The following is a 27,500-nucleotide window of genomic DNA, read 5'->3' as shown; positions in this document are numbered from 1 at the left end:
AACACACTCTTAATTTCGTTAGCACATCTTTTAAACGGTTAAACTGTGCATTTTACATGAAAAATTTTTATATAAAAGTTGTTTAAAAAACCTAATAAATATATTCACTATTTTTTATATATTAATACTTAATTAATTATATGTTAATTACGTTTCTCGTTTTACGTGTGGTTAATTAGCCGTTTCAAAAATCTAAAAAAAAGGCAGCCCTTGTACGTACTCCTCCTCAAAAATAAAATAAATCCAATTCTGAAATCGAATTGACTCAAGGGCCGTGTTTAGTTGTTTTGGTAAAAAAAATTAACGTATACGAACACATATTTAAAGTATTAAACATAGACTAATAAGAAAACAAATTACAGATTCCGCCTGTAAACAGCGAGACGAATCTATTAAGTCTAATTAATATACCATTAGCAAATATTTACTGTAGCACCACATTGTCAAATTATGGCGTAATTAAGCTCAAAAGATTCATCTCACAATTTACATGCAAACTGTGCAATTGGTTTTTTCGTCCACATTTAATGCTACGCGCATATGTCTAGACATTTGGTGTGACGGAAAAGTTGGAAGTTTAAAGGGAATTAAATACGGCTAAGATAGGATTTGTTTTAGATAGATGGAATAGGCCGCAGCTAGAAATATTGCAATTTTTTTGTGAGGGGCTATATTTCATTGTTGCCACTGAGTTGCCAGCGGCTGGAAGTTGTTATGTTATGCCTTAGAAAATATAATTTCTTTATTTTTTGCCGGGATAAATTATAAGTTCTTTAAACAAACAGCATCTTTTATATTGTTAAGTCATTCCTTTTTTACAAGAATACAACATGAGACTACAATCAGAGAAAGTACACAAATTTACTAAACATACCACTACATATCGACAATGCCTATACATGCTAAGAACTAAACACCGCGTCAGGGAAGAGAAAGAGCTTGCTTCCACCGTTGCTGCTTTCAATTGGTTTTTGCCACATCCATCGCTATTCTCTCTTACCGCCTCCCTTGGTCTAAAGGAATTATTCTACCATTTAATATTGGTGTCTATGTTTTGCAATGAGGTTGAAGATGGAGACAGTTGGACGGAACTGCCTGTTACGAGACTTGAGTTCCTTCTCAAATTGTTTGTTTGGTGTCAATGTTGTGTAATGCCATTCGCGGTGCATTAAATGACGTATGTGTGATCTTAGGCAGCCACGTGGTCGTATGTTGTCCTATCCTTACGAGGATGCTCGTCCCTTTGCAAGGTCGCGCGAGTCTCAGTGGGCTGAAGAAACTCGTCAAGTCAAGGTGTGAGAGGAACCATGTTGGAAAAACCATGCCCCAGTGGTCCCCTCCTGAGCTGCCTTCATCATCATCGATTTGTTGTTGTCGTCACGGGAAATATATGGCGAGCCCGTCAAATTTTGGCAAGCTTGGTGGCGTGGAGTGGCCACTGCCACATTTTCTCCCGCGGCTTTGGGAATGAGGAGGAGGTGACATCGTAACAAGAAGGAGAGGTGATGCCGCCTGATCTACTTCATGGTGAGGGAAGGGTGAAGGAAAGTGGCGCCGAAGGAGAGAGTGGCCGGCGAAGAGGGGGATGGAGAGACATAAATGGGAGGGGAGGTGATTTCATATTTCTTTATATTTTTTTGGGTGTTCAGTCCAAAATATTGTTGTTCCCTATAAATTGATAAAATATGAGGACTAAAATAGAAAACAATAGAGGGTTGGCTATGTTGCACTTTATAAGAAGGGGTGTGAATCATTAACGTATGATGATTTAAGTGTTAACTATTATAAACTAAGATTTACTTAAAACAAGAAAACTTAGGAGTATTTCTTTTTAACGAAATGCGTCATTTCACTAAGGGAAAACGAAAAAGTTATCACTGTTTCAAAAGTCCTTTGGATGGGCACAGTTGAGAAACATATTCATAACTAATGTCGTGTAGTGCCGTGTCTAGCGCACACACCTTTTCAAGCTCAATTTTGACCGCCCAAAACTTATCGAGTGGTAACTACTACTCCCTCCATCCCAAGCTCAATTTTGACCGTCCCAAAACTTATCGAACGGTAACTACTACTCCATCCGTCCTAGAATATAGCAACCTATAACCGGATTCGTGGTACTAGGATAAGTCCCATCCGGTCCTAGGTTGCTATATTATGGGTACTAAGATACGTCCCATCTGGTCATATGTTGCTATATTCTAGGACGGGGGAGTAGTAGTATGAAGAAGCTGCTTTTCACTTTGGCGACTATCGTGTTTTCAGTGTCGATACTGTTGTGAAGTCAGCGCTGCTAGGTCGCTTGGGCTGCTAGCTCGGCAACGATAACACCTCTTATGCGATGTCAGAGCTATTGTATCGCTTTTGTGTTTAGCTTGCGGCGATGTCCTGTTTTTGGGCTCCGCCGTTGTTAGTAGTTGTGTAGCTAGGTCTCATGCTTCTTTTGTGCGGTGGGTTTCAGTCGGTTTCCCACCGTGCAGTTGTATGGTTTTCGGGTTCGATTTTCCTTATAAACTGAATAATTTTTTTTCTAAATATAAAAGCTGGGTTTTTTTTTAAAAAAAACTACTACTAGTAGTGTACTAGCAGAAGCCCGTGTTTATTGGCCGGCCATGTATGGAGGAATTCCCAATTTTACGGCGGTAAGCCCGTGTTTACTTGGAACGAGCAAAAAAAGGGCTTGAGTACCCGTAAATAGACGCATTCGCCAAAAGAACCAGTGGCTGATAATTTTCCAAATATCACGCAGTCATAACAGCGCACACTATAAAATATTTAGGAAATACTATGAATGTCATTACTTACCTAAAATAAAATTGATTGGGTAGAAGTAGTATTCTCAAGCAAACTCTCAATCGTATAAAATCCAACCATTAAAATGTTGTTATATGGAAGCTTTTTAAACAAAACAATTATAAAGAGAGAACGTCAGCGATAATTGGCATGCATATATTTTTTACGGCAGAAAGTTTCAGCCCAACCCAACTGGTTGTGGGACACGCCCACAAGGGGATCGACATGTCAGTGAGAGAACGTCGGTCAGTTTATGGGTAAGAAATTATAGCTTCTCCATCACGCGGACTCTTTCCGTCTCTGTACATAAAAGAAGGGAACGAGTAGCGGAGTGAACGCCTCGCCCCGCCTATTCTTCCACCATCCAAAATCCTCCACCAAGCGCAGAGAGAGAGAGCCTCACACCAAACGGTGTCTCCCATGGACGACCTCGCCGTCGCCCATCCCATCACCAGCGTCTACTTCCGGCTCGCCGTCCTCCCTCCCGGGGTCGACCTTCTCCTACCTCTTCCCTGACGGCGATGAGGAGAGGCAGTGGTTGACCTCAGACAGACGTGGCTCACTCCCAGCCACCGCTCCTTGATGGGATGAGGGGGTGGCGGCAGCGGCGAGTCGTGCCTTTCCGGCAGCCCCGTGCCCGACCGCCAGCGTCGTAGTTGCAGAAGCGCCGCCGGGAGTTTGCTTGACCGGGCTCGCTCTCCGCCGGTGAGGTGGAGACGGATTTGCACGCGCTCTAGATCTGAGCGAGTGGCTGTAGAGCTTGTCTCTGGCTAGATCTGAGCCAGCGGCTGGCGGAGCCTTCATCCGGCTAGATCTGAGTCGCCGGGCTCCCTCTAGATCCGAGCTGGTGGAGGTCGTTCGGCTCGTTCTTCTCCAGGTAAATTACTTACTTAAGAGCCGATAATTTCTCTGATTTCTCCAAAGATTGCCCAAACGCATAGGCCCATCAGCCCATCACCAATCTTGCCACCGTGAAATGCACGATTCCGGCCTAGTATAATGCTAGCTGTTCTTACGGATTTTATCATGTGACTCGATTGCAAGCAGAACCACATTGGCCCATGCTTTTTGCAGGCCTCATTTCATCATATTTACCCGCATTTTCAGCATTTCTACCTCGATGCTGTAGTGGGCTTGTAGAGATCGAGGATGTAGCAAAGCATTGCGTCGTGATGCCTCATACTACTATCTATAAATAGTAAGCTTGTGATGGATTTTTTATCCTAGCAACCCAAAAAGTGGGCGGCGTGTAGTTGTAGAAAGCGACCTCATGGAGAAAAAGACACTACCACCCAGGTTGAAATCGCTCTGACCAATTTAGTCCACATCGTTCTCTTCCTCCTTTGATTTTGATCTTGGATAGCCACTACTGGGTGCATCTTTTCTCCTGCTCGCGCTCTCTGTGCCCTGTTCATCACCGTGTTCTCGTTTTGTGTTAGTGGTGTGTGGAGTCTTTGATTGCTGTGTGTTTTTAAGTTTCTGCAGGATGTCTATGTTCTTGTGGGTTAAGTGGGGTATGTTCAACTTGGCTCTTTAGCCATCTTTGTACATCTTCACCTGCCTGGATTTCTAGTATCAACTGATGTTCTTGTAATTTCTATATTGATCATTTTCAGAACGACCCTTGATTGCTGGCAAGTGGGTATGGGCACTGTTCTCTTTTCTTTGATCTGTCATCCGTTCTGTAAATTGTGTTTGGAGTTTGTTATCTGTTGTGGTACATATTTTTTTCTACTCTTTTGGACACGGTTTTTGTTTAAGATCCCTACTATGGCTGTTGTGGTACAGATTTTTTCTACTCTTTTGGACATGTTTTTTCTACTATGGCTTTTTGATCGTGTTGTAAATTTGATCTTAGGGTTTTTGTGCTGTTGTTTTTTTATGCCTTCAAGTGTTTATTAGGTGTATGTTTTTTTGGGATATTTTCTAATGGTTTTCTTTTATTCTTAGGTTTCTGATTGTTTTTCAATGAATTTTGTTTTTGTGTGGTTGTTAAATTTGTCCTTTGTACTATAGGATGTTGCTTTACAGGCTATTGTAGTTTGCTTGGTATCTTTTGTTGATTCTCTGTTACCTTCAATTTCTGTGTGATCTGTATTTGACACTTAAGTTTGTTCTGGTAGTATTTCCGAGTACTACGTTAGTCTCAGATGTGATGCAATTTTTAACTGTTAATACTAATAATTCCAAGCGTCTGGTGTGATGTACTCTGTTACTGTTTCCTTATTCATTGTGTGGGAGGGGTTGGCAGTCTCAAATTATTATGTGTTCCATTGTTGTGTCACTTCAAATTACCTGCTGACCTGTAATTAGCTAGTATGTAGAAACAACATTCTTGAACATCCCTCATGCTGCATTGTACTGTTCATTTCCTTTTGTGGGATGTTGTCATGTTCCGTCTATATTAGGCCATTCTGGTTCGTGACACTTCACATTGCCTAAGGCTGGTCCTCTCCTGTGTTAACTAGCTATTATGCTTCTGCTGCTTTAGTATGCTTATGTTGGTTTATAGCTACCCTGTGTGCTGCTATGTAGGACCATGTGCCAGGTTTTCTGTTGTTTTTCTAATGTGTGACTAGCTAGTATGCTTTTGCTGGTTTGTAACTAACTTGTATGTTGCTGTGTAGGACCTTATGTCTTTGAACATGGATTATTGTATATATTTTTAATGTTGTTAAGCATTTATGGTTGTATTTTATCAGAACATGGAAGTCTGTTGTCTCCTTTTGGTCGTTTCGTTACAGTTTTAAGAGTTGGCAAAACTGATCAGGAAAAACACTTATGGCTGATACTAACGTGAACCTGACTATAAATATTCATTGGTTCTTCACATGCAATTATTGTCCTATCAGATTTTCAAATTTCTTAAAACACATGGTTTTGTATTCCTGACTGTCATATTTATATCTTTATTTTGTAGTTATCTTGAGGTTCTGCAGCGCAACATGCCAGTTCAGAATCACGAAAAAATAATGGAAGATGCACTGAAGAGGGAGTTCCAGCATTGCATGTTTAGTCACGCGCCTCCTCGTGGTATGGCCTACTTTTAGAAGACTGTTTGTATTAAAACATTAGCCTAACTGGGCCTACCTATTCTTGAGATAATTTCTTGAAGAAAATGGATTTTATCATTTTCCCTACTCTATTATTGCTAAGATCCTGGATTTGCTCATTGGTTGTTGAAAGTTTGGTCTAAGAAGATCACATTCATTGATTGAACCTGTCCATATGAAAATTGACTTGGTTAACTGCAATAATTGCCAAAAAATGGATTTAATAATTTTCTCTACTCAATTATTGCTAAGAACCTGGATATTGGTTGTATTGAAAGTTTGGTCTAAGAAGATAGATACGTGCATTGGTTGAAACCTAATTTATATCTAGGAAAATGGCTTGTTAGTTGGATTGAACCTCTCCTTATGGAAATTGACTTGGTTATTATTGGCAGAAATGTACTTTCCCATTTATTGCATTGGAATTTGCTCGTTGGCATTACTGGATCACCTTCATGAATTTGCATTTGCTTATTGGCTGTATTTGCTTTGATGAATTTGTAACTTTTCCTTCTTTTGCAGTACACATCCAGCAGAGCCAAGACCCACCTGAATTAGAGATCAACTTGGGTATGGCTGTTGATGATGGCGCGCCAGTGCTCCCCCATGGAAATCATGATAACCATGCACATGCACTTCACCGACTCCTGAAGCTTGGCATTCTCGGGGGACCTGATGGATGTCTTCATGATGTGGTCTATATCTAGTAGATTTGTTTCTGTGATTCCTGACTTCTAGAAGTGTGGTTTGTGAGTATGACTAATATGTAGCCACTATTCTGGGTTTAGTTGAGACTTGGGACATGATTAGGCACTATTCTGGCTAGTAGTAGAATGTAAGTAAGCGAAGCATGCCTGGTGATGATTGTAGCCTATCATCGAAGCTTTGGAAGTTGGATTCAGACTTGATCTGCTGCTGCTCCTTTCATTGGGAGTATGCCTGAACTTCCTTCTCAACAAGAGATTTACTTCATTTCGATTTTCAGCGGAGTACTTTTAAATTTCTCGCATTAGTAATCAGGCAATGCATTAATTTGTTTTGCCCGTTGATTTATATGATCAATTAAGTTGACATGCTCTAAGTCTCAGTTGGATGTGCTGCTCTGAGTCTCAGTTGGATGTGCAGGGGTTTGCGTTATGCTGTTGTGGTATTTTACTGTAGTTGCCCAATGGTTTCACTTTTTCGGTAGGATGTGTAGAATTCTCTTTTTAGCCTACGCAGTTGTGCTTGTGACAAGTGAAGTCTTGTAAAGTTGTAACTGAACAGCGTAGTAGTTGCTTCAGTTTGTAGCACTTCTTTTTGTTACGATTTTAGTGAATTTGTTCATTTTGTTACGATTTACTGTTTTTTCCTTTTCTAGGCAACCTCCCAACTCCTGCTCGTTTCTCACCTTGCATGTTCGTAAGATCCGGTGCTCAATCATTCTGCACAGTTCTCTTGCAGTCTAGTGGATTATGTTCCACACTTTGATTTGGGGTGTGTTTAGTTCACGCTAAAATTGAAAGTTCGGTTAAAATTGAAACGATGTGACGGAAAAGCTGAAAGTTTGTATGTGTATGAAAGTTTTGATGTGATATAAAAGTCAAATGTTTGAAGAAAAACTCGGCCTTGATAATGGCCTTGTTTGGATCCTCCGGGCTATTAAATAGCCCTCCGGAATCTTACTATTTAGGATTATTAAACGTAGATTACCGACAAAACCGATTCCATAACCCCTAGGCTATTTTCGAGACGAATCTAATGATGCATATTAATCCATAACTAACATGGTGGCCCGCGCAGATTGCGCGGTTAGCATCATTATATTTTCTCTCATATAATAGCATATATGTTTTCTCATTATATTATTCAAATATATTAAAATGACAACATAATTTTAAATTTTGCAATAACTTTACAAAACTACTAATGTGTAATATTCATATTATATTTTATATACGTGTTAGTTATTAATTATTTTTAATATCAAATTTTAGTTATTTGTAAATTATATATATTCCTATATGGACTCTAGACTTGTCTTTTAATATTTCTTTTTTTTAATTCCAAATTTTCTGTAAATTGTATTTCTATATAGACTCTATGCTCTTCTTTCAATATTATTTATTTTATATCTGAATTTTTATTATTTCTAATTGTATTTCTATGTGGACTCTAAATTCATCTTTCAATATTCTTTAATTTTTAATTTCGAATTTCAGTTACTTCGTAAATTGTATTTCTATATAGACTCTATGCTCTTCTTCCAATATTATTTATTTTTCTTTCTAAATTTTTATTATTTCTAATTGTATTTCTGGACTCTAAACTCATCTTTCAATATTCTTTAATTTTTAATTTCGAATTTCAGTTACTTCTAAATTATATTCCTATATTGACTTTAAACTCTTCTTCCCAAGTTTTTCTTAATTTCGAATTTTAGTTATTTGTAAATTGTATTTTTATACGGACTATAAACTCTACTTTTAATTTTATTATATTTATTCCAAATTTTAGTTAGTTTTAAATTTCTATATAGACTCTATACTCTACTTCTAATATTCCTTACTTTTAATTCCGAATTTCTATTTTTTTTCTTAATTGTTTTTCTATATGGACTCTATACTCTACTTCTAATATTCCTTATTTTTAATTCCAAATTTCAGTTATTTCCTAATTGTATTTCTATATGGACTCTATACTCTACTTCTAATATTCCTTATTTTTAATTTCGAATTTCAGTTATTTCCTAATTGTATTTCTATATGGACTCTAGTCTCATATTCTAATATTCCTTATTTTTTAATTCCGAATTTTAACTATTTCTAAATTGTATTTCTATATGGACTCTGCCTTTTCTTTTTCTCCGATTAATGTGAGAATTTCTAGGCGATGAGAGCGAACGTGGAGGCTCTTTTTTCTATTCCTTTAATAATATAATAGATTAGCGGCTGATTACTGTAGCATCACTGTAGTAAATCATGGATTAATATACCTCGTTAAATTCGTCTCGCAAAATAGCCTAGGGGTTATAGAATAGGTTTTGTCAGTAATCTACGTTTAACACTCTTAAATAGCAAAATTCCGTAGGGCTATTTAATACCCCTCCGGATTCAAACAGGCCAATGTTGTTGGCGCACCAGCTCGGTCCCTCGGTGGGCTGCTCTGCTCTGCAAGTCCAGATTGATAATGTTGCAGTCTAGTGGATTATGACATTATGTTCCCAACTCTTGATTGGCTGATTCCTTGTGTCTCTCTTCGTGGTGAAAAAAAAAACAGCATCTGCTCAAACATTTAAAAATCTAATTATCAATGATTTATCAAATGCTTAGTTTGAAAAGATGGTACTTGTAGATTTGTCTTGAAAAGTACGGTTATAAGCGGCAAATATTCATGTTCGGAATTTATATAAGTTAAAATTCATGGTCGGAATTTAAAAAAATGACCAAACTTATTATAATCGGTAAATATTTATGACCCTGTTGTGCACGTTCTCTTGCAGGCTGCAAAGTTCAGGTCCGTCTGCTAGCGCTTGCTGCTTTGGTCCAATCTCAGATTCGTGCTACTCCGGTTACCCTGCTACAAACTCACCCCAGCGACGTAGAGCCCACCGCCGGGCTGCTGATCCCGTGCTCCCACGGCGCCCGCGCCACCCTACTGTACTTCAGTACTCTCCTCCTTTCGGTTGCTCCTTCCCTATCAAAATGTTGCCATTCATCGTGAACATGAGTGCGACTTCATTACTACTCCTACATCAAAGGCTTTTACAAGGAGATGCACTTGACAGTACTATGGTTTCGATCCCGACATCCCGTATTCAATCCTCAATAAACTTATAATTTCTTCTTAAATATGTTTGGAGGGCGTCTCTCCCTTCAAAACTTTTGAAACAAAATGCTTTCACAGAGACCGACCAATGGCATGGTTTTCAGACTTCCAATGAATCAAAAATATTTCACTAGCATTTACAATGAAAGTCTTTTTTTTTACAGGATGAGTTGAACCGTCTGAAAAAAAAAATCTTTCACAGATACCGACCAATGGCATGGCATGGGCTCCAGTCTTCCAATGAATCAAAAAAAAATTCACAAACATTTACAATGAATTTGAGAGAAAAAGTTACATGAGGGATATCCTTTCTGAGGGATTAGAATCCTCTCCCCATTCTTTGGAAATGCCTCAAACGTCCTAATAAATTATGTCAAATTCCTTCGAAATCCTTGTGTACACAAGTGTAGTGATTTCATGCCAACCATTTAGGAGTACATCGTAACAAGTAATAACAATGTTCCCCACGAAAATTTAGAAAATAATAATAATAAAGACTTTAACAACAATTTAAGACATTTGCAAATACTGTGATCACTTTATATTGATTCTTATTGGCGATGATCTTTCCTCGTTGATCAGCCTCCTCGTTAACTCTCTCTCTCTTTGTCTGTACTTGGATACCACGTAGTTGGGTAATACTGACAATTCTCACATTTGACTTCATCCTCCAGATGTATATCTTCCAAATTGACAGCCGCGTGTGCTAGACGTTTTATGAGTTTCACAAATTTATCCTTGATCTCAAAACCAACAACAGTGACCAACAGCAGATTGTAGTGCCTGAAATCAGAATCAATGTGCCACTCTATATTGTTTTTCTTGCAGTACAGTAGCTTCCTCATGACATCCGCTGCTGCCAAGCTGCCACAAGAGTGCTCTGTTACCTGTACGCGACGCACGACGACAAATTGCTTTAGTTGAGCATGCCCGTAAGTTTTAGAGACGACACATGTTTAATTGATAATACATATAAATATATTATTCCTTCTGTCCAAAAATATAAGCATTTTTTTTAAATAGTGACAAGCCAAACATTTTTAACTTTTATTATTAATAGAAATAATAATAATAATAAATCAATCATGTAAAATTGATATTACTAGATGTATCATTAAACAAACTATTATAATATACAACTATTTTTATTTAAAACATCTTAGGGCCTGTTCATTTTGATACCATTTTCAACCTTACCAAATTTTGGTAAAGTTACCAAAAAAAAGTGGTGACATTTAGTTTGCTGCCAAATTTTGGTAACTATATAAGAAATCCTGCCAAAATTTTGGCAATGCTAAAATTTGGTAAGGTTTTTTTATGGCATCAAAGTGAACAAGCCCTTATTTTTATATATATTATTGGTCAAATTAGCATCTCGGAGACAGGGTTAGAATCTAAAAATACTTATATTTTGAAATAGAGGGAGTAGCAATTACCGATATGCGAAGCTCCTTTAAGAGGGGTGCAGCTTCTAACACAAACATCGTCCAAATGAGGTCACATTCCTTGTGAATCTTGTCCAAACATGCAATCCTCAGATTGCGGAGAAGTGGAGCCAGATGTTTCGGGCTTTCAGGTTGGAACCAGATCTGCACAAAAATCAGTCAGGACGAATCAACAAACGTGACACTTCAAACCTGAAACAGAAACACACGTACGAGGAACAACCAATTCTTTTACATGCATACCTTTTCACTCTCAAAAATCATTTGCAGTGTACGTATGCCGGTGGCATTGACAAGAAGCCCGCTTAGCTTGAGAGTTCTGTAGTTAACTGTACCGACAGTGGAGAGTACTGTCCGGAGCTGTGGAACATGGCCAAAAACAAGCGGAGGTAGAGTCCGTGAAGGGAACCAGATGTTGTTGGAGACCTGAACCAGCCTCGGGAGCCACTTGAGATCTACGGTCTCGAAGTCGCACGCGTCAACGTCGAGGCGAACGAGCCGCGGGTGCTCCATCTCCAACGCCGCCACGTTCGAGCCAGCTGATGCGTCGCAGCTGTGCAAGGAGAGGATCTCCAGGTTCTCGCAGGCGGCGAGCACGTTCGCCACGTCGTTGGACCCGCGCAGCGTCACGCTCTCGACGCGCAGCCGCGTGAGCCCCGCGAACGCGCGGGGGCACCCGCCGACGAGCGACGCGAGCCGCCTCCCGTTCGCAAGCGTGTCCCTGCCCGTGCACTCGAGGGCGCGCTTCTCGCCCCTCACGTCGAACGCCGCCTCGCGGAAGCGGGCGCGGCCGCTCGCGATGGCGTCGTCGACGGAGCGGACGATGCCGATGGACTCCGCCCTCAGGTAGAACCGCACGAGGAGGCGGTCGATGGCGTGCTCGCCGCTGCGACGCGCGAGGATGGCTTTCGCGGCGTGCGCCACGGCGAGGTTGGCTCGAGCTTCTCGGGACAGTCTCGACGTGAAAGTGAAACCATCCTGATGATCATCATCCTGCTTCTTTCTGAAGGAGAGGACGTCCAGTACGATATCGGGCAGCGCGGCCGGGAGATGCCTCCACCGTTTAGCGAGTATCGCTGTTCTTACTGCGTCGCGTAGGTCGACACGTTTCAGGATGGAGAGCAGGACGTCGTCAGGTAGCTCGCTGAGCCGGTCCGCCATCGATGCATGCACCTAGCTAGCTTTCCACAGGAAGAGATGAGATTATACTTACATACGTACACTCGCTATCGATTCGATGCGAAGGTGAAGAACGGAAGATCGGAGGAAGTCCGGCTAGAGCTCTCTATTTAAAGGGGTACACGTATAAGGACGTCCGTGTCCTATTCAAATTCTATGTCGTACAGTATACCCGATTCCGCATCCGTCTCGGAGATTAAGTATTTCTTTAGAGAAAAAAAACGTTGGAATTTGCTCCCTTCTCGCCTTCTTGGTCTCTTGTGAGATTTGGGGGCATTTAACTATTTGCCACTTTTAAGATATGATAATTAAAAATTTATCACTCGCTATCTATATGAGTCCTCATATATTCATGATATGGGTCTAGTGGCAAATTTTTTATCACCACTTATAATACAATTGGTAGATCGATGCAGCAATAAAAATTGGGCTCGCGCAGGAAGTTACACTTAACTAGTTTATTATCATTTTCTCTTCCTTTGTTTAAATATCTTTTTCCTAAATTAATTATCCGATTTATGATCCGGTCATACCATTGTATTCGTTTAATTAAATATTTACAACAAAATATCGTATGATTATATTTTAACAAGAGAAAAATGTGTGTTTCAAATCGTTAAAACTCAATGTTTTATATATGATAAAGATATGTTTCAGCATGTGCCTTTATCATGTTTCACAAAATTCATGCAACTAACTACAACTACTATCTCTCCTCACCATCCATGTATACATGCATCCATTTAGCGATCTTCAAAATTATGTTCTTCTAAACTATTTATCTAATCTACGATATGCGTGATTATATTCTGATGAAAAAAACAAATATGTTTCAATTTATAACACTCAATGTTTCATATGTGATAGTGACATGTTTCAACGTGTCTCTACTGTGTTTCACTAAAAAAATAAATATTTCAGTGCATGATTTCCTCATTTCACCAAATATAACTTAATATTTCACCGATGGTTAGCTGAAATATTTGACCGTCTAAATTTTTCAAGACATAATTGGAGGCTCGGTTTATAGTTTCTTCCTTGAGATTTTGCTATGTCTCGTGAGATCTTGAATGGGGCGGGAGCGGAATTGCCACGAACGTGCAGGCGTGCAGCCCATATGTATGGTGGAACAGGATGAGATGTACGTGCGGTGTGTTGGGCCGTGATCGCGAGGAACGTACGTTTCTAGGCCGTTTGGGACACCACGCCCGGTTTCATGCTGCATCTCCTCTGGTTTGTGGGCTTCAGTGACTTGTGGGCGCCGCTGGCAGATTTCGGCGCGAGCATATGGGTGACGGCCTGTTAGGATCAGTTTTATACGGAGCATCGACAAACAAAACGACCAACGAATTTCTGCGCCAGCATATGGGTAGCCAGCAGGGGCATCTTCATCAGTGTGATAATTGCGGATCTCATTTTTTCTATGTTATGCTTATCAATCAAAATTTAAATTTTCGATCTTAAATTTATAGTTGATTTTGAGGTTTTTCAATCGAAGTTTATTGCTAAGCCTTTGCTTTTATATCGCTAAGAACACGTATATAAAAGTTTTATTCGTAAATTATTTTTCGTTTACAAACGTGACGTTTCCCTTAGTATGCTATATTTGTTTTTTGGCTATAGATGGCAATAATGCAGGATGGCACCCACTACTTTGCACCCAGTTGCAGCACCCAAATTACAGGCGCAGCTGACAAAGTAGTAGTAGCACGCCAGAAATTAGCTCAGATTTAACGCAGCACACTTTGCGCAGGTTCGATCGAAGGGATTGTTATTGTTACTGATCATTACATGGTTCATTCAATGTCACATGCTCCAACAGTGGCTGCATGGGGGAGGAACGAGATGAACAACGATGAACCCTGCAATTTGCGAGAGCACATGCATGTTCTGATGTTCCTTTGCCTATTGTCAAATCGGCAGGGCATTAAACTAGCGCCGCTGTCTTGTTGACATTTGCCACATGACAATGTATATCACAGCACAGATTATCGTGCAAATGTAAGGCGGACCATAGGCTGCAACTATGGCCTGGTTTAGTTAAAAAAAAGTTATATATATTTTTTTTATACATGCATGGAGCATTAAATATAGATAAAAATAAAAACTAATTGCACAGTTTGTATAGAAATCACGAGACGAATCTTTTGAGCCTAATTAGTCTATGATTAATCATAAGTGCTATAGTAACCCACATGTGCTAATGACGGATTAATTAGGCTCAAAAGATTCGTCTCGCGGTTTCCAGGAGAGTTATGAAATTAGTTTTTTTTTATTCGTGTCCGAAAACCCCTTCAGATATCCGGTCAAATATTCGATGTGATACTTAAAAATTTTCTTTTCGCGAACTAAACACACCCTATATATTGTAGTACTGCAAGCTCTGCCCCCGAAATAATACTCACCAGATCACCAATTGACCGTTCCTTCCCTTCAGCTTTGACCCGTATAAACTGTGTATAAGATACGTATTGGCTGCACAAGACCAGAGCTGCAGAAGAAATACAGTAAATTGTATTAGTACTAGTAGCGACCAAAGGTCCAAAGCTAGGTAGCATGTGGACATGTGGTGTTCGCAGCGACCCAAATCACATCTGCTTCGCGTATGCGTAGTCTCGTGACGCCGTGATGCTGCAATTTTTGCTGCTAGATTCGCACAGTATAATTGTACTCTTCTTGCAGGCATTGTCGCGTATTTAACTCATCAGCTGCCACTGATACTACTCTACTCCACTATACTTCAGCTACGCATTCAACTCGACCGTTTTGGCGATCAATGCGCGAAGTTTTTGCAGCTAGACGACGCCGCAGAGTTAGAGGGGGAGATTAAAAACGGTTGGGTCGCATTGCATTGCATCGGATTCCAACTGACCATGATGCACACACCTCAGAGATTCAGAGTTTCAGACTTCAGAGAGAGAGAGAGAGAGAGAGGAGGCCCAGGCTCTGAGCGTCTTCGGTACAGGCACATGGATGCGCCAAATACGTACAGTAGCACTCATTTAACAACTCATCCGTTGGTCGTTTTCGCTTTGCAATACTCTGCCAACCGACCAACCACCAATCAGAGGCGACCAATCTCTTCACCTAAAAGCCTCACACACGCAGAGAGAGAAAAGGTGATTTCTGTACCACCTAGCCATTCTTCCTTTAATCCTTTTCAATTGTTCCATTCTTGCAGCAGCTCTGCATAACTCACATTTTGCCACTGTAAAATGTGTTCAAAAGTGGAGTACATAGTACACGTGAAATGTGCGAGAAGGGGACGGGGAAAAAGGCTCATTTTGTTGGACAGAACAGAGTAATAACAGACCAATCAATTAGCTGATCATATTTCATTGTAGTTTCCCCGATCCTACCAATAACATCATAATATATATTTTGGTAGGAAAAAAGGTAAAAAAGCAAAAAAAAAAAGATGTTGCAGCGTGCAGTAGAAAGAAAGAATTATTTTGTACAGTTGTAGTACTCTTGTAACATCATCATCATCATCATATGGCAATGAATGAGACAGCAAGATTGGTTGGTTGCTGCGCTGCGTCGCCCTGCCGTGTGCCGCGGTGCTCCCGGCCGGCCGGCAGAGCGGACCAAGGAAAGAATCGGTCACCGTCACCATCACCGGCGACGGCAGCGGCGGCGGAGGGTGGGTGGGCGGGTAGTCAGTAGGGGCGCATGCCGACGTAGTTGCCGGGCGGGTCGTAGTTGCAGGTGATGAAGGTGCCCCTGCCGTTGTAGCAGGCGACCATGGCGCAGCCGACGCGGCGCGTGGCGCGCCACATGATCTGGGTGTAGTGCCCGCACATGCCGCCGTAGCAGCTGTTGCTCCAGTAGTTGTACCGCGGCTGCTCGGCGAGCCACGCGCCCACGGCCTGCGCCGGCGACCAACCCGTGCCGCTCCCCCAGAACAGGTTCTCCCCGTACGGCCCCGACGAGTGCACCAGCGCGCAGTCGCCGCGCCGCGACTCCGCGTACCACCGCGCGTACCCGGCCACCCGCTCGTCCCACACCAGCGCCGGCAACCCCATCGCCGCCCTCGCCGCGTTCTGCTGCCCCAAGAACTGCATCCTGTAGTCCCCGCCGCCGCCGCCGCGTGGGTAGGCGACCACGACGAAGGCATTGCCGGGAAGAAGAAGCACAATGCCGAGGAGAGCAAGGGCAATGGCGGTGGAGGACGCCATGGGAGGCAAAATGCTGAGCTGTGGATTTGCACTACTGCCACTACCAGTCTACCACCACCGCGCTAGCTCAAGGCCGTATATATGGACTCGACGTTGAGAGTAAAAAAGCCATTTTTTAGATGATGGTGTTGGGGACAGGAGCCATGTTCGATAATGATTGCGCCACACAAGACTATGGAAGGCAGGTCTACCTAAATGTGCTTCCGACTAGAATAAAATTAGCAGTTCAATTATGTGCAGGCTGCGCCGAGAGGACGAACTGATTAGCTTCTTTGATTTTTATGGAATCTCGAACTAATTATAGTAGTTAGTTCTATGCAGGTCAGAGTCTACTCCAGCAGTCCAGCTAATTTAGTCACAGCATTCATTCCGTTACCGTTTGGTAATTAAAATCGATGCCAATTTGTTCAGGGAAGTCTAGCTCTTTGGATGCAAGAGCAGAGGACTGAAATAAAACTGCACCAGAATTATTTTTGGTGAGTTGGATTCATCATGACGAACCGCCTGACTTGGCCTGTAGCACCGATCGTGCCACGGCGTTTTGCTCTCGAAAAGACGCTATACTACCTCTTTACAACTCACATTGGCTGCCAAATGACAACACAGTGACATACATTGATAGCCAGCGCCCATCAGACAGCTTTCATTGCTCGAAAAGAATTACTACTAGTGCGTACAGCTCCATTGTTAATTAGTGAGTACTTAATTAACCGCTTGTACTTCGTTTCTGAATTCTGAACTATGCTGTGAACTCTGAAAGTCAAGAAAGGAACAGTGGCAAGTGCAGCTTTTGCAGTTAACAACGATTACGTTATAATCTAATCAATAAATCTCAGAGGTCAAGAGGTCAGTCGTGGTAAAACACCATGTGCATCTGGGTGGTACTAATTTAAGTGATCATCACAACGTTGCATTTGCGTCGCAGATTTCGTTTATTTTATGGCAGAAACAGATGCCATTATCACTCACTCATTCAGAACTGACCTACCGAATAGCCAGGAATATATACGAAGAATGTATTGGCATGGTTTGGAAGGTTTCTGTTGGTATGTACCTACTGATGAACAACGTGCCAATCACTGTCTGTCAAGAACTATGCCCAATATGCGGCGAAACAAATGGAGCTGATGGAAAGACTTTTGGCGTCCCCTGCACTAGCTAAACAGAAAAACAGCATGACAATTTTGACATTGTTCTCTGGAGTACTTGGGTACGAGTGATAATTGCTTTGGGACAGCATAACAAAGAAGGATGGAAGATAATTGCAGGGTTAGGAGAAGACAGCTCAGTGTCGGGTGTTCAGAATTTGAAGTGTACAGTTCAGTACTACTACGAAGTTGCTTGTTGTACACATTATCACATTATTGCCTTGTCTGAACCAGTGTAAACTGTTCCCTCAATGGATGTCTTGACAAACGCTGTAAATGTAAAATGTAAGCTTGCAACTTTCAGTCGCCAGAGAAAACCAAGGCCAAACATCTCAACCCGGTTGGATTTACGCCTTCCGTTTTTTTTTAAAAAAAACTCTAAATATGAATCTAGACAAAAGTACTTATTCAGATTCATAGTTAGAGCTTTATTTTTCTTAATGACGGAGAGAGTATATTAGTACCATAGATTATGTACTTAATTAGATTAACAATAAAAAACAAATTTAACAATAGGCTAGAACAAGTGTACTACGTAAATCCATTATCTTTTAAAAATAGAACAAGTGTACTACGTAAATCCTTATTGAAGTCAACTTTACACAGCTTTGACTAATATTTTAAAAGGTCTTCTTATGAGAAACTTGAATATACGATTTTCCTATCATAAAACCTATACTTTGCGATGATTTTTATGCTTAAAGTTAACTCTTGTTAACTGGTATTCTCTCCGTTTCACAATGTAAAGATTCTTTAACATCAATATAAATGTGGAAAATGTTATAATGACTTACACTGTGAAACGGAGGAAGTACGTATTTTAAACTAGCTTGTTTTTTTTAATCGGAGGGAGTATTATGCATAACTGCTGCAAGACGACCTTGCAACAAAATTCCGTTAAAATAACCTTATTATTTTCTCCATTTGGCATTTTCACCAATAAAATGAATGACAAGAAGTAACAAATAATCAGCGGTTCCTATACATATACACATACACATATACACATATACATATACATATACATATATATATATATATATACATATATATATATATATATATATATATATATACATATATATATATATATATATATATATATATATATATACATATATATATATATATATATATATATATATATATATACATATATATATATATATATATATATATATCCGCTGAACAAAAGATCCCCGTGAACAAATTCAACACAAACCTGTCCAAAACAACACAAAACAAATTCAATTAGCCAGCAATCACTCGTGCACCCAAATCACGTCTCCCCTGCACACTGTACGTGCGTGCGTGTCGTTCACGGGCTCGATATCGATCACGTCACGTCTTTTCGCTAGTACGGCCTCACGCCGACGTAGTTGCCCGGCGGGTTGTAGCTGCAGACGCCGTACGTGCCGCGGCCACCGGCGCAGGTGGCGAGCGCGCAGCCCACCGCCGTGGTGCGCCGCCACACCACCTGCGTGTAGTGCCCGCACGCCGCGGCGTCGCCGCCGCGGCACGAGTTGGACGCCGCGTCGTACAGCGCGCGCTCCCGCGACACCCACGCCGCCACCACGTCCGCGGGCGCCCACCCGACGCCGCTGCCGTGGAACAGGTTCTCCCCGTACGGCCCGTGCGAGTGCACCAGCGCGCAGCCGCCGCCGGCGCCGCTCCGCGCCGCCGCGTACCGCGCCGCGTACGACGCCAGCCTCTCGTCCCACCGCAGCGGCGGCACCCCGACCTGGCGCCGCGCCGCGTTGTGCGCGTCCAGGAACCCCGACGCGAGGCTCTTCGTCTTCCCCGACGACGACGACGACTTGGCGTCGGCGGCGCCGTGGAGGAGGAGGATCACGGCGGTGACCGCCGCGAACGGGAGGCGGCGAGAAGCCATTGCTTGCTCCTAATTAAGTACGATTTTTTTCGCTTGATCGATCAGATCAGGCGTGATGTTTGTGTTACGTTCGTATTTATACGAGCTGGAGTACGAGAGTTTTTGGCTGGGAAAGTGCGTGCCAGGGCTGAAGGAGTGGCGTTCATGTTCGATAATGGTTGGCATTTGTTTCAAAAAAAAAAGATTATGGTTGGCATGCATATATAACTAAGCAAGATAAAGTCCAAGCAAGCTATATATGCATAATTTGATTTGCGTCCATGTCTAACATATCAAAGCCAGCTAGATTTTGTCGCACGATGGATTGCGACATTTTGGGCACAATATACGGGCACGTCGAGCACGTTACGTATTGCCACGGCCCTCATATTGCGTTGCACATAGGACATCTGGAACTGGGCCGCAAATACCGTTTCGGACATTTAGCAAGAAGGGCCAAGCGCTTCCCGTTTTCACAGTTTCGGTCCATCTAGTATGGGCTGAACGTCCGTCTCAATCCCGTTACGGCCCATATAGTACCTCACGTTGCAGCTACGGCCTGCATACTGGAGTATATAATAGGAAAAAGTACATATGAGATCCCTCATCTTATCACCGAATTATAAAATTGTCTATGTCTCAACCAAAAACCAAAAATATATGATATCTCTCAATTTACAAAACCAGATCACTCTGCATCCTTAGGTGATTTTAACCGCGGTTTTGTTCGACGTGACGGCTCAGTATGAGACCCACATGAACCTCACATATTAGGGTGACCACATCATCACCCTTTCTCCTTCCCCTCTTGTACTGAGCCGATCGCCCGATCGAACGACTGAGAAAGGGTGGACGGAGCAAATTCCACCTACGGCCGTGTTTAGTTCCCCCAAATTCCTAACTTTCCATCACATTACATCACATCGAAAACTTTCATACACACAAAAAAACTACCAATTTTTTCTCCAAACTATCAACTTTTTCCCAACTTCCTAACTTTTCACCATCTAAACACAGCCTATGTTTACAAGTTTCAAGCAACTCGATCAGCCAGCGTGCGATTTTGTCACAGGTTTTATTTCGAGATAAAGCACGCACGCGTGCGACGTATATACCGTTTCCACCTACTGACCTACAGGTAGGTATACTGCAGGCAGGTCGGTCAGTCAGACCGCCCGATAATGTGTTCTGAATCTTAACTAGAGATGCCTAACAAAACAGTTCTATCTATCGTCAGTACAGCAAAGGTTCTCAAATCAGCCCTGTAAGCACGCCGCAAGTTCGCCATATTGACGCCAAGTCGCCAACAAATAGCTGTCTAGCTACTGACTACATACTTTGAATTGAACACAGCAAATTAGCATGCATATATGATCGATCAGTATACATCAATACTACTATTATATATATATAGCATAGTTGCATAGGGCACCGTCTCTGGAAACCGAGATGATGTAGCATCTACACAAGAACAGGACTACCATTGGACAATCTCATGCTCCTAGGGCTAGGAGTATATTTTTGAATATGATGAGAGCCATGCATAATTGCATATAGCCATATTTTTTTTTCACGAACACGCAAAATAATTGCATGTCAATATATTAGAAGAAAAAAATATTTTGTTACACAATGCAATCAGCCAGACCGGCTTATGCCAAGGAAAGGAAGGAAAGCAAAACAAAAGCTGAAGCTAGGAAAAAACTACTACGGTGGCTAAACGCAACTCCGAATAGCGGGAAGGGGCAGAGCCACGCTACACTCACAAGAAATCCCAGAAGCGGCAATGTCAGCTAAAAACCACAAATGGACCTTCGAGAGCACAGAGTAAAAACTCTAGAGTTTCGTTCCTTTCACAGCTGCCAAGAGACCAGGAGTACCACATATGGCTATATCTAACTATCCAAGTATATGTATGTATTCATGCATAGACACGGAGATTGAATTAATCACACATATGCATGCATTTTATTTCTGTGTATTTCACACTCACATACTATGTATAACATCATCGATATGATACTAATGCTCATACAAAAAACATGGCAATTAAACCAGTAGTTTAATTTAATTCACATACATTTATATATATGTATTAACAGAAACGTTCAAGATCAATCGAAACCGAGCGTACATATGCATATTATCTCATATACCAACTAGCTATCAATTAACAATTGGATCCATATCACTGAATGTAATATATATATGTGTAGCTAGCACCCAACACCAAAATCTATTATTGATCATACCCTAGAACGTAATCGCCGGCGCCGCCCGAACCGTAGTCGCAAGACGACGACGTCCACGTCGAGAACTTCTCGTCGGCGCCGATGATGGCGCTGCCGTCCGGGCACTGCAGCTCCGGCAACGACGAAGGGATGATCCCGCCTTGCGCTCCGCCGATCGACTCGCACTTGAAGAGGAAGTCGTATAGCTCGTCGTGGAGACCGTAGCCGGCGACGAACCCACCACCACCCGCCATTGACGACGACGAGGTCATCTCTACACCGGCGACTCCCGGCATGTAGTTCGAACCGGTCGCCGCCGCAGGGTCGAGGTGCTCGGCGGCTTGGAACGCCTCCGACGTGGTGGCGGCGGCGGCGGCGGCGGTGGCGAGGGTATGGCCGCCGACGACCAAATGATGGGGGTGTTGCACGGTGGCGACGACGGCGTCCGTCGGCTGCACGGCCGGGAGCGGTCTGCTCGGCAGCAGCGCCTCGAGCTTCGGCCACTGCGGCGGCGCGACGCCGACGCCGCCGCCGTTGCTGCTGGTGGTGGTGCAGCCGAACGCGCTGTTGTAGAGGCCTTGGAGGCGCATGTGGAGCTGGATCCGCTCGAGGGCCGACGAGCTTAGGGCTTGATGCGGCGGCGCCGCCGCCGCCGCGGTGCCGACGCCACCGCACATGGCGGCGGCGGCGCTGCCTGCTAGACCGCAGTGGTCTTGGTTTGCGCGGGCGCGGCGCGACGGCGCGCGCTTGCCGAGGAGCTTCTTCTTCAGCTTGGTGTTCCAGTAGTTCTTGATGTCGTTGTCCGTTCTCCCCGGCAGCTGCGCCGCGATGATCGACCACCTGTGAATGCAACTAGCATTAGCACATCTCTACTAAATTATCTAGATTTTTTAGGGAGATTATTAGTAATTAGCTAGAGTTTTTGTTTTGTTTTGTTTTGTTTTGATAATTAATAGCTGAAGTTATTAATAGTGCATGCCATGTTTTAGTAAGTGATGCATGTACGTGTTAGTCTCTGAGATGAAAGGGGAAAAAGAATGAGGAAAGTAGAAGTAGATAGAGAGGTGTGTGCATGCAGTTATGTATGCACATGCGATGAGAGGACAAGTTGCTAATATGGTGATTATTACCTGCTACCGATGCTAATGTAGAGGCTACAAATGATGTGCTCCTCTTCTTCTGTGAAATCACCATGCTTAATGTTTGGCCGCAGGTAGTTGAGCCATCTGAGCCTGCAACTCTTGCCACATCTCTTCAGCCCTACAATAATCATATGCAATTAATATACTTTAAATTCATTTGAATTATACAGCACCCAATTGCATCAGATCAGGAGACAGAAATGAAATGGTCTAGGATAGACAACCATTAGCTAGTACTGCGCTCCAGTATTCAGAGACAAAAATAAGAGGAGAATTGAAGGGCTATGCATGCATACTACTGAAGATCAACAAATACAAGCTAGCTAGAATTTAACTAATAACTAAGATCAAACTACTTGGCATATCTTCCAGTGTGCTAGACATTAACAGACTACTCAAGTTTAGGTTCATGTAATTATCATGTGTGCTTCAAGCTGATCCCTCTTAATTTATCAGGAAAAAAAATCAACTTGATCCCCTTTGATCTAGATCTCTCACTCCACGACAAACAAATAGGGCAATCTACAAATGGATGATCATGTTATAGTTCACCCCTTTTAGATCAAAAGTCTACATAAACTTTACCTTCTATTAGTAAAACAGCCAATCCACCATACAGGTGATACAAAAGAGGGAAAATAGCATGTATTAGATGCATCTCTAAAAAATGTTTTGCTTTAATCCCCAATTTAGACTCAATCACACAACAAAAACCATACTACTACCTATCAAAAGCTAAACATATGGATGATTAACTTGCACTAGCAAGCTAGCAACCACCTGTCATAACCAAGGAAATTAATTGCTAGCAGGATAAATTAGAATTCATGAAAACAAACCCAATTTTTGCTGGGTTAGCCCAAGATTAGGCTGACCAAATGTTAATTGAAATAAGAAGGGGGCTTTGTGCGTTACAACATCTACATAAGGAAGACCAAACAGCGCGGTCGGTGCCCAGCCCTAGCTAATAACACACAAATCAGCCACTAGAGAGAAGTCCAGAAACAGCAAAATGAATTGAAGAAGCAAGAGCAAATTAAGCTAGGCGAAAGAACACAAGGTAGGAGAGGAGTATATATATATATGCGTGCTTACCGATCTTCTGCGGCAGCGCGATCCAGTTGCCGCCGGTGCCGTTCTCCTCGATGTAGGCCTTGAGCTTGGCGTCCTCCTCCGGCGACCACGGCCCTTTCTTCACGCTCGCCTTGTCGCAGCACGGCGCCCTCCCCATCACTAACTCCTTCGAATTCTTGATTTCTTGCTGCTCAGCTCGATCGTCGTCGCCGTCGCCGTCGTCGTCTATCTCAGCAGAAGAGAGATCTAGAACCGATGGATCGCTAGTGCCTGACGACGGCGACGATGTGTAGCTAGCTGCTGCGGCTGGTGGTGGTGGTGGTGGTATGGTGATGGCGTGTTTGGCAGCAGCGGTGAGCGGGTGCATCTGGGGTTGTGGCCGGGCTGGCTTTATAGTAGGTTTAGTAGATGGATAGCTAGAGAGGAAGGAGGCACCGGACACCGGGAGAAAAATACGGGTGTGGGCTTGTGAGAATTGTGAATTTGTGAGGTGATGATGTGACGGTTGGCTCCATTATAGGGACACCGCCACATTATTTTTTGTGTGTGTTTGTGTGTGTGTGTGTGTTGCTGGGGATTAACGGACGCCGCCCTACCATGCAGTCAAGTCAGACATGCACTCACCAAGATCTTCTCTGCCAAGCCAACTTTTGATTATTACGCTAGCTGCTGCTGACATCGGTTAATTAATTGATTTGCACTAGTTAACCATGAATACTTACAGGTGTGTGTCCTCTGAAACTGATCTTTTATCAGTATACTGCAAATATCAATCCATTATGTTTAGCAAAATGCGCATGATCTATTACAATGGTACTAGAGCTAAGTCATATGACTAAATCAACAATAGTGCATTGATCAACACGGTTTATACTTTATGACATGCGCATGCTTCTCCTTTTTAACATGATCAGGGTTGCTTCATTTTTTTTTCCAATAAAACAAAACTATCAAAGGCAACATAGGTAAATGGATTACGTTCATTGAGAAACTACGCGTCGACGCATATGGACTTCATTGAAGTCATCGGGTGCATATACGATAAACAACACGCGATGATCCTGCAAATACGATGACATTAGCACACTAAAAAGAAAGTCGTTACATATTGATATGGAACGAGATCGCTTGCAAGTAGTATTACCCACTCCTAAGAGTAAAAGCATCTCCAACAGCCTCTCTATTCCTCCAAGCCAAAAATTTAGCAAATGAACCAAAAACACTCCTTCAATAGACTCTCTATTCGACTCTCTAAGCCAAATGCCTCTCCATCTCAACCCACGCACTGGCCAATATTGGCCAGCCTCCCAGACTGGCTATCCTTCTATCCGCCTCTCCCTGTATCCATGCTTCTCCTCTCCCTCTAGCTCTGCCGCCACACCGGCTCTCACCATCCCTGCTGAGCTCCCCCGTATCCCCTCGGTTGCCTTGTCATCGTCACCACCTGTGGGAGGAGCATCGTCGCCATCGCCTTTTGCCGTGGCCGCCATCCACAGGGAGGAGTGCTGCCTTCCCCGACCTTCCTCCGCACCCACCATCCCCTAAGCTGAGGAGCACCGCCGCGACCGCCGCCGTTGACAGCCACCGCCGCCAGCCATGGCCGCCGTCATTTGCGTCGTCACCAGCCATGGCTGCCGTCATTTGGAGGCCTATGTCACCATGCAACCCCTGCCGGATTGGGCCGGCCGTGCGACCTCCAGACTGGCGGCGTGGATTTGACCGGTCATCGTCGAGGTCGTCGTTGCCGAGGTCGTCATCGCGAGCCGCCGCCGCCGCCATCGCCAGCCTCTGGATGGTCGCAGTCGCGCGGGATGTGTCCGAGAGAAGAGGAAGAGGGAGAGAGGAGGAAGAGGGAGAGAAAGAGAAAGAGGAGGAAGGAGTAGTAGAGGCAGACGTGTGGGTCCCAGTGTCATAGGCTCATAATGGATAGTGGCTATTGGAGTGAGAAATGAGTTTGGCTTGCCAAATCAATTGGACAGCTGGCTATATGGGTGTTTGGAGAGACCGATTTAGAAAGACTGTTAGAGATGCTCTAAGTAGGGGCACATATGTTAGTCAGCAGTACCGCAGATCCAGTGTCGTTGCGGACGTCCTGTGTCCTTGTTGATATATATGCCCACTTATTCAGTGTGCGCAATGGATCCCAGCAGAGCATGCATGTCGATTTGGCGTGTGACAAAACCCTTCCAAACGCATGCCAATCCCCTGTTCCATGCATGCCTACCTTTACCCAGATCCGTTTCTTTCTCCCTGAGTTCCCAAATCCGCCATTGACAAATTCCTCCACAAAACCACCACCTTTTTCACTGCATTCAGCAGCTAGCAGCCTCTCCCTCTGTCACCTTTATTAGCCTCAGTGTTATGCCGGGATCATATGAGCCTTCAGGAGTTCAGACCTAACATTCGTGGTCCCTGCAACTCTTGTCAAAGAAAAAGCTTTGCTTAATTATTTTGTTATTATATTTAAGTAGCTAATCAAGCACTGCACAGATGTCGTGTTGGCTGGACTGCCCATGAAGCCACGACTTTCAGGGTTTCATGTTTGAAATTCTGCCTCTGTCTCAGGAGTTACTGTTTCAAACTAGTCATTGACTATAAACATGAGCATAGTTAATGGATGGTCCAAGCAGATGTGCCAAACCGATGAACTATTAGCAGATGTTCTCAAGTGCAGTAAACCTTGCTGCGTTAAACACGTCTACTAGATGTGCACGTAATGATCTCATCACCATCATCATCTGTTATATATTTACCTAGCTTACTATGTGATTACATATGTAGAACTTGTGTTTTCTGTATACGTGTTGCTTCAGAATTGAGACAGAAGAGGTTAATTTTAAATTTATCTATGTATATATGACTGTACATTCTTTTCATAAAAAAGAACAATTAAAGCTGGTTGTCAATCTGGTCGTAGAAATCTTCTCGATCAAACGCGTCACTATGCGTGGTTCTGAAACGGAAAAAAGGCCGGGCTGCCTGCCCATACGTCAGGCATGGTGAATCCAAGTTAAGGTTCAGAGAATGTACCAAGAAAAGCAGAGAAAAGCTATCTAGTTAAAGAACATGCAGACTGAAAGAGAAGATTCAGAAGAAAAGTTGAGACTGAAAGAGGCAAGAACTCTAAGCGAATTGAAAGAAAGAAACGTGTACATGACTCGGTCATTTACTGCAGGCAGCTACCAAGACATGGGGATATCAATATGCACATATGGTTTTCTTTTCTTCCATCATCAAATTTATCAAGAATTTTAATTTGCATGCATGCATACTGCCAACATCTATGGTCTCCCAGCTACAGATCAAGAGCTCATGCATATTCTTTTGTTTTGACCATCTTCTCCCAGTCCTCCATGCTGCTGTTGGCTGCTTGTTTTCTTGTGCCACCTAACTAACTTGGAAAACTTGTTCATCTATTAAATGCCATATATTTGCCTAGCTATGTGGATAGTGCTACTCTGCTCTTCTACCCTAGATGTGGCAAAACTCAAAAAGGGGGGAAATAATTAACAATAATACTTTAGTATCAAGGTTAGCTGCATGTAACTATCACTGTAATTCAGTAGATAATATTTACAGTGAT

General features: G+C 42.8%; 4 protein-coding genes and 1 long non-coding RNA gene across 5 annotated transcripts; 1 reads left to right on the top strand and 4 right to left on the bottom strand.

Annotated features, from left to right (window-relative positions):
• Positions 1–3,196: 3,196 nt before the first annotated feature.
• Positions 3,197–6,823, top strand: LOC107280092 (uncharacterized). The gene is made up of 3 exons (XR_001543153.3): positions 3,197–3,667; positions 5,711–5,823; positions 6,366–6,823. It is a non-coding gene; the product is annotated as an uncharacterized lncRNA (long non-coding RNA).
• A 3,417-nt stretch (positions 6,824–10,240) lies between these two features.
• Positions 10,241–12,256, bottom strand: LOC107276059 (putative F-box/LRR-repeat protein At3g58880). The gene is made up of 3 exons (XM_015769072.2): positions 11,339–12,256; positions 11,087–11,239; positions 10,241–10,537 (listed from the first exon to the last, which is right to left on the bottom strand). Exons 1-3 carry the CDS (start codon positions 12,254–12,256, stop codon positions 10,241–10,243), a joined length of 1,368 nt encoding a protein of 455 aa, XP_015624558.2.
• Positions 12,257–15,579: 3,323 nt separating this feature from the next.
• On the bottom strand, positions 15,580–16,554 carry LOC4330952 (pathogenesis-related protein PR-1). The gene has a single exon (XM_015769274.3). It carries the CDS (start codon positions 16,450–16,452, stop codon positions 15,934–15,936), a length of 519 nt encoding a protein of 172 aa, XP_015624760.1. The 5' UTR covers positions 16,453–16,554; the 3' UTR covers positions 15,580–15,933.
• Positions 16,555–18,481: 1,927 nt separating this feature from the next.
• LOC4330951 (pathogenesis-related protein PR-1) lies at positions 18,482–19,591 on the bottom strand. The gene has a single exon (XM_015769412.3). It carries the CDS (start codon positions 19,489–19,491, stop codon positions 18,955–18,957), a length of 537 nt encoding a protein of 178 aa, XP_015624898.1. The 5' UTR covers positions 19,492–19,591; the 3' UTR covers positions 18,482–18,954.
• Positions 19,592–21,531: 1,940 nt separating this feature from the next.
• Positions 21,532–24,282, bottom strand: LOC4330950 (transcription factor MYB36). The gene is made up of 3 exons (XM_015768701.3): positions 23,939–24,282; positions 22,832–22,961; positions 21,532–22,541 (listed from the first exon to the last, which is right to left on the bottom strand). The coding sequence occupies exons 1-3, from the start codon at positions 24,072–24,074 to the stop codon at positions 21,710–21,712; spliced, it is 1,098 nt and encodes a 365-aa protein (XP_015624187.2). The 5' UTR covers positions 24,075–24,282; the 3' UTR covers positions 21,532–21,709.
• Between the last annotated feature and the right edge of the window lie 3,218 nt (positions 24,283–27,500).

This window comes from Oryza sativa, chromosome 2 (assembly GCF_034140825.1).
Source record: "Oryza sativa Japonica Group chromosome 2, ASM3414082v1".
Lineage (NCBI taxonomy): Eukaryota > Viridiplantae > Streptophyta > Magnoliopsida > Poales > Poaceae > Oryza > Oryza sativa.
This window is presented reverse-complemented; position numbering and strand designations above follow the sequence as displayed.